This window comes from Haliotis rufescens, unplaced genomic scaffold (assembly GCF_023055435.1).
Source record: "Haliotis rufescens isolate VD_foot unplaced genomic scaffold, xgHalRufe1.0.p SCAF_9, whole genome shotgun sequence".
Lineage (NCBI taxonomy): Eukaryota > Metazoa > Mollusca > Gastropoda > Lepetellida > Haliotidae > Haliotis > Haliotis rufescens.
This window is the reverse complement of record NW_025964383.1, coordinates 3425237-3433069: the sequence shown is the minus strand read 5'-3', so window position 1 is coordinate 3433069 and position 7833 is coordinate 3425237. Positions and strand designations below refer to the sequence as shown.

The 7833-nt window shown below is 37.1% G+C and overlaps 1 protein-coding gene across 2 annotated transcripts in view; it reads left to right on the top strand.

The window, feature by feature from the left end:
- Positions 1-1068: 1068 nt before the first annotated feature.
- The window catches only part of LOC124123232 (protein FORGETTER 1-like), a 490282-nt gene continuing 483517 nt past the window's right edge, over positions 1069-7833 (top strand). The window contains exons 1-2 of one of the 2 annotated variants that reach the window (XM_048391343.1): positions 1097-1186; positions 4851-4962. In XM_048391343.1, the coding sequence (XP_048247300.1) occupies positions 4958-4962 (5 nt within the window). In that variant the 5' untranslated portion in view covers positions 1097-1186; positions 4851-4957. Of the gene's footprint in view, positions 1187-4850; positions 4963-7833 lie in introns of both variants that reach the window. The other variant, XM_048391344.1, reaches the window with a different exon arrangement.

Sequence of the window (7833 nt, the reverse complement as noted above, 5' to 3'; positions counted from 1 at the left end):
AATAAAGCAAAGTTCATGCTGTCTGTCTTATAAGCTCAACTCAGTATAGTAACCTATTTCAATACTGATAACCTGTTTTCTGTTTACACACATTTGATGTTTTAATGCAGTCTTTCTTTGAAGTGTCCCATAATAAGTCACTTGAAGAAACTCTTTCAATTAAAACAAAATAGATAGGCCTATAACCAGTGTTTAATAATACATAACCTAGGATAAAAGTCTCAATATAATTATCATGTGGAACATTATAATATTAATCTGAAGTAATATTCAAAATATCAATCAATTAGAAGCTAAAGATTTTGTACTTATACACCTACTTATTTTCTAACATTCTAAGGTTTTAACATTACATTAGGCCATGATGAGATGTTTACTGGGTATAAAGATACATTACATTGCTCATATTATATTAACTGTCGGTACAAGATGCTATGTGATATCTGATTAAAACTTTCTAAATCACTTTGAAAACTTTACACAAATGGGAAGAAATCGGAACTGTGAAGCAGATCAAGTTAAAATCAACTATTCTTTGCAAAACGAGCAACAATTTGATTTCTAAAAAAATAATGAAGCCTATTTTAATGAAACAAAATTACATATGCCTCGCAATGTGGGAAAACAAAATATGCAGATATTGGAAGACAAGTGTTCAAAGAACATGGGCGGTAATATCGAAAACATTACGGTAGCTGGGTTCTGTCTATAAATGTCAGACAAACTTATCGCATGACTACTGTCTCAATACAATATATGACGTCAGCCACGCCTAACGTAAACACATAAACAACATGACCACTCAACTGACGATATATGCGCTGATTAATATCGGAAAATTTATGGCATGTCCTTTTATCATAGTGTCATAAGCAGTCTTAAAACACACGAACTGGCTGACTTTAATTAGCTTGCAATATAAGACGCGAATTGGACAGTTGCGCTGAGTTGTCTCCCTTGAAATGCGCAATAGTCGATAAAAATAACGCAAACACACTGTCTCGAAAAGTGTGTAAAATAGCGACGACCCTGCTTGGTCGTAAAGCAGCTTGTGACTTCCGGAATTGACTGGGCTCCTGTCTACCTGTACATCGCTTAACACACTACGAACCAGTTAAACAAGATGGCGGGAAGAAATTGACATGGCAAGATAATCAGCTGTGAGTCAGCGTACAGACTTGTCAAGGTATATGATACGGTACAGTTACCAGTCCGCCTGCTAGGGTGGTGTCTTCTAGCCTAATGAATACAGTGACTAATGCCATACTAGCGTCAACCTTGAAAAAAACAGTGTTGTACTGTCCGGTCTGGTGGACAGGTGCCTACATTGATATTATTATTGTAATGAGGCGCCTGGGAGTAGTGCACTTTACCGGGCGCACTTTTTCAGATCCAATAAGCGCTGTAGGGCCGGCTCTGCTAATTTATGCGTTAATTAGCCGACGCTCTACCACTGGACCAACGGGCGCTATCATATGTAACCAGTGCTCGTTTAACGGGTCATTAGAATCCCCATTAACATGCATGCGTAATTCAGTAAACAATTAATTGCGCATGCGTGTGACGTCACGGTCCGCTCTCCCATTCATCTTGAAACCACACCCGCAATTGTTTATGTCAACATGACCGACCAATGGGATTAACCGGACTAACACTTGAAAAGGTAAGAATGTATGGCTAACCCTTGCCCAAAGCAAGCTAACCCTAAGGACCGAAAAGGGGTGTTGGATCGTAAAGACGTGTAAGTTTCCCTTAGATCGAGAACGGGTGTTCGATCGTAAAGATGTGTAAGTTTCCCTAAGACCTAGAACGGGGGATTAATCGTAAAGATGTGTAAGTTTCCCTAAGACCGAAAACGGGTGTTGGATCGTGAGGCGAGAGTCACCAGAGCTTGAGGCACGGTAACGGTATAACGAAACAGCGGTGGCACTATTGCGCGGTAATTGAGCGGATGGTAGAGCTTTGCTGCGCCCGGTAAACTGCATTGTTGCCAGGCGCCCAGTGACAGTAGAACAACTATATCTGTGGTGAAGGTGAAGATGTGTTCTCCCCTCCCTGGGCAGTATTCTTTACCTACCTGTTCTGTAAGCTTCCTGGCCTTGTTTTAACTTCCATGTGGTAAATCAAAAACACAAGAATAAGTGAAGTTTATCAAAGTTTATTATGGAACAGATATAAGGGGCAAAACCCTCATGTACTTTACTAAAATCCTACATATTTATCCCCCTTCCCTGACTACATATAAATCATCAGTTAGGCATCATTCATTCTTAAACTTTTCAGTCTAACTTAAGTCCCGTGGAGCGGGTGAGGCAGTACCCGGACACATAACAAACATCGCAATACAACACAAACTTATCGTCAGATTTGAACGGAAAATTGCTGATACAAAGGAAGACAACTGCTGGTGGTTTCAAAATTGACCAACATAGTTCATCGATCGAACGTATACGGTAATACAATAAATATGAACGATTTTAAAAATGTGTGATGATAGTCACCCACAGTAAGCTGTTAATCATAATTTACACTGATAACGTAGAATTGGCACCAGCATTCTGATGGCGTTCAATACGTTCTTCAACAATTTGCCCCGGACAAAACGTGAAAACAATATAATCCGGCTTATGACCACAGCCTCTAGTTTGGGCATCATGAGTCACCCTCTCGGTGTAAAATAGGGTTATAGTGAAAATGTTGTTGTCCTAAAAAATGAGCTAAAAACCTCAGTAACTCTCTTGTTATACAACCGACATGGTGACAGCAATATTTCAGACTACTAGTCTATGTGATGGTGGTCGCACCTCTGCATCTACATATCTCTGTGTATACACTATCCCTGGCATCATTATTTTACATTGCGTTCCCGTCAAACCAGTTGTCGGGTTCAAGAGCAACCATCAAGTGAATGTAAGTGGTATCACATGAAAAATGTGAAAAAATACCTATCGATAGAAAGAAAATATACAAGTATTTATATTTACAATAACGAGTTGTGTTTCAGCTATATCCCGCACACAACATACATATTCTACAATATAATCATGTTAGGTTATTTATATCAATGTAAGATGCAAATTTATGATACATGTACTACAGTTATCTATATATGATAGATGCGTGTATACACCTGACATACATGTATGACCAACACTATAATGAGTCTATTTTGGCATGACCATACCCAATCTTTGAAATTGGTATAAGCTATTGGGTGGGTTGATCCCCTTCATCTCTCTGATATTCCATTGGCACTTTTTGTTTTATTTTATCACAGAATCTAGCTTGAGGAATAACATAAGATACAGGCGCTTTTCCTACGGGCATTCTGCGAGCGGTGACTGCTTCAATTGCCTTTTTTAGATTTCAAGGTTAAGCAAATGTTTACGTTCATGTTGGCTCACTTCCTAAATATTGTAAAATATATTAGTAGATCAAAATAAATAGAAAAGATTCTATAGATATTTTAAGAATCCGTACAATTAAAATGCAATAATAGATATTGACACACAGACTATTAAGAAAGTTTTTGAAGAAAATCTACTTTATTTTATGAATAGGTTGAATGTAGACATCTAAATATAATTACTTTATGATATAAATGCAAATAAAGATTCCATCTTATTTTATAAATCATGCATTAAGTTATATTAATTTATATATCGCTATGTACACTGTAATGGATCCTGTTTCGTTTACAGATTCGAGTTTTATATGTATTGTTGATTGGAGATTGCCGGACCAAGTTTTTGTACTTATCGTCACATGGCCAAAGTGAAGTTGGGTCGTATTGAGCTAGAATTTTGTCATTAATACAAATGTATTACATACACCAAAAATAATGTATTAAATGTTAAAATGTGAAGATATTTAATTGATTAAATTTTTAAAAAAAACATGACCGAGTACTCCCTTACCGCCTTTTTTTCTTCAAGGTAGTACCTGGACATCGCTTAAACAGTACTATTTATTGAATTTTCGAGTCATCTTCTTTCATGGAATGTCGTTACATGTACTTAAAGTCCTACCTTACACCAAAGTAAATTTAAGGTGAGTCGTTTAGAAAACACTAATTTAAGACTGAAAACAGCGTTGCTTAGCAATAATGTATTAAAACATAGTCATGGCAGTCATGTTTGAAAGGTTATCGTGGACGGTTTGTTTGAAGAGTTTTCTCTGGCAGACAAATATTTAAATGGCCTATGGGGAAAACGGATAATGCTTGTCTGTTAAGTGTGGGTATCAGCAGTTTACCTAATTAGCTATAAATAAATGTTTGGTGAGTGTCCAGCTACTACCCCTGTCTGGGTACTGCCTCCTGCTCTAATAAACAAACAATCCAATTCAATTCTTACTCTATTTCTCCCCCATCAATAGCTATCAATCTCATTGAACAATTATTCAGGAAAAACAAACTATTATGGAAGGTCTTGATTGAAGACACATAGCTGTCTAAACTTTAAAGGGGCTCTAATCTCTGGCTTCTTCTTGGCTGTCTAACACTGCCTGCTGGGGCTCACTAGTTGCTGTTGGAAGTTGCTGTGAGAAGAAGAAGAAGATGTTTATTTCTCATGAATAACCGTGGTGACATAAAGAAGTTGACAAGAGAGACATATATACAAAGAAATGAGACAATAGTTAGTGGAGCATACACAGTCCATATTTTACATACTGGGCTAGCCGTAAGAGGAGAGGTTTATAAGCATGATAAGAACAAGTCATAAGTGAAACAAATTTTTCAGTATTTGGATATTTACAATGATATAATGGGAGATATTTATTTCTTAAATGATCCAATTCATGGCATTCTAGTATAAAATTTGAATTCATCACCAATTTTATTTTTACAGAGAGAGCAAAACCTATCTTCCCCCCTATTGAGGTTATACCATTGGCCAGTTTCAGTTGGGAGTTGGTGGTTGGTGGTTCTGATTTTAGTAAGCCAGAAGCGTAAATTATGAGGTAAATACAATAAGTAGTCTTCTACTGAGAGGATATCTTTATACAGATTATAATAGTGTCCTTTTGAGGAATTTACTTTACTACTCCTCCAGCTTTGTAAAAATTGATCTATAAGGACAGTTTTGACGTTAGCCTTTATCCATTGTACACTGGGAAATTCCTGAGACGGCCAAATGTGATTGAGACCTGTACTTTGTAAAATACGTTGGATTTCATTAACAAGTGGGAACTTAAACTCTGGGTGGTCAATTTGGAGTTTGAACATAAGTTTGTACATTATACCTGACAATTTGGTTTCTGATAGAACTAATTTGCACCAATATGATACCATTCTTAACTTAACATGGATGTTTAATGGGTATCTCCCTAATTCCCCGTACACCATGAAATCAGGGGTAGTTTGCGTAACTTTCAAAATATATTTACAATATCTTAAGTGAACACGTTCCAGTATAACAGTATTTTTGAAGCCCCAAACTTTGAATCAATACAACAATATAGGTTGAACAAGATAGTCAAACAGTTTAAGTTGACAGTCAATTGGTACTTCTAATACTCGTATTTTTCTAAAAATAGCAAACATTGCTCTGGAAGATTGGTCAGATAACCGTTTAATGGCTTTACAAAATCAACCGTTGCTTGAAAATAAAATGCCCAGAAAGACACATTGTTTTTCAATAAGGAGAATCGTATCTTGAAGTCTAAATGTACAGGCAATTTTAAAAGATCGTTTAGCAAAAGCTACAATTTTTGTTTTATTAGTGTTTACCTTGTGTTTCCAGTGATTACAATAATTTTCAAATACCTTTAAACATAGTTTCAGGTCGGAAGGTGTCTCAGACATTAGGACTGTATCATCCGCGTAAAGAATTACCAATAGCTTGATAAAACTTCCAATTTCTTTAAGAACATAATCATTTACTTTTTCAAGACCAATAACGTCGTAATCTGACAAAAAAGACTCAAGGTCATTTAGATAAAGGGCAAAGAGAAATGGCGATAAGTTTTCGCCTTGCCTGACTCCTATGTTACAAGGAAAGAATTCAGTGACACTACCAATATGAGAAACACATGACTTTATGTGTTTGTACATGTTATTGATAACATTAAAGCATTTACAAGTGATATTACTTTGAATCATTTTGTACCATAGGCCACAACACCAAACCATATCGAAGGCCTTACTGAAATCAAGAAAAACACAATACAGCCTCTTATTATGGTTTAAGTATACATCTATGAGTGCTTTTAAAATATATATATTATCAGTAGTTGAGTAGTTTTTCCTGAACTCGAGTTCAAATTGCTGCCATTTGTCTGCGATGTCTCCTTTGAAGGATAATGGTGCAGCTTTGTTAAATGCCTCAGCAATCCCACTTCTGACACCATGTAAGTTGCTGTGTCAACTTAAAGTGAATCAACAAGAAGAGTGAACTTCTATTAAACCTTGTGTACTTGGGTCCATGTGTTTTCATATAAGAGCTCAGGCTTCCGGTGGTTGGCCATGTTCTGTGCAAGGGAGGTAACCCCAGCTATAGATGTATGGGGCTTACTGCTAGTTAAGATATAAATCTACAGCCGTGAGTCGATTTGCTCGCTCACGCAACTGAGCGTGACAAGAGAGTGGTCTACCGTCTGCAAGGACAGCTGAATAAACTTGGAGGCAATATTTGTTTTACGCATTTTTGAACACTGAATGGTTACCCGTGATCTATGAAGATTTCGACTAAGGGTGCATGTGAATATACAAAATAGGATGTCGTTATTTGGAAATACTTGACCAATGTGTTTTTTGAACTGAAACATCACAGCAGTCTATGTGACACTGCCAAAGATTAATACAAGAGGTAAGTGTAGATGAAAAGTCTAATGGAGGTATGACTTCCTCCTGAAAATAATAAAGTTAGTGTCTCTGAAATTATAACACTTTGTTAACTGAATTAAATAATACTGTTGACTTCCACTGGTCATTATGAAATGTCTTTAGATCTTGCATAAAGGCATTTATCACTCAATACAGCTCAGTGTCAATCAAGGTATTTGTGATTTGGCTTCACGATTCTGCACTCCTTGTAACTGTCATGTTAGGTTGTGTGTTGTTTTCTGGCACCACCATAGGTCTTGTGTCTTCAATTCTCTTTGTTGTCATTTCTTGTCTCATGTTAGTCTTTGTAATTTGTGTTTCAGTGTCTTTAGTGTTGAGTGATGTTCCTCTGGTGGGTACATCAGTTTCACTGGTGTTTTCTCATGTGTGAATGAGAGTTGTCTTCTATTCCTTCTTAGGTCTTTACCTTCCGAAGATATGATGTAGGATCTGGATGACTGATCCACTTGTCTTACTAGTCCTAGTCTATCAAATCCATTATTTGTTAGAATTCAGAACACTTGATGGTTTTCGAATAACTGGTGAAAGTAGCTTGGACGATATAGGAGTTTCAGTTTTGGTTCTGCATGACATGAGTCATTGGGCAGGCGATCCCAGGACTTGATCTCGGGGTGTATTTCTCTGGTTGAGTATGGCAAGGTATGGGTCACTGCCTTCCCTACTTAATTTTTCCAAAATTCTTTTGGCAGACTGTACTGCCTTTTCAGCAAGTCCATTGCTCTGTGGATAACCTGGACTGCTCGTTTTGTGTGTGAATCCCCAGGTTTAAAGGGGCACTGATCTAACGCAATTCCCCGGGACTGGTTGTTGCCTTTGTTATTGTTTTTTCCCAGTGAGTACCCGGATGTATAGCAGAAATCTAGACTGGTTCGCGACCTCTCCTGCGCCATTCGTAAGCGCATTAGTCACTTTTATGGGTAGTAATAAGGGCATACGGTCACATTGATCAACAAAATGAAATACAGTTGTCGAGATAATAAGGAAAT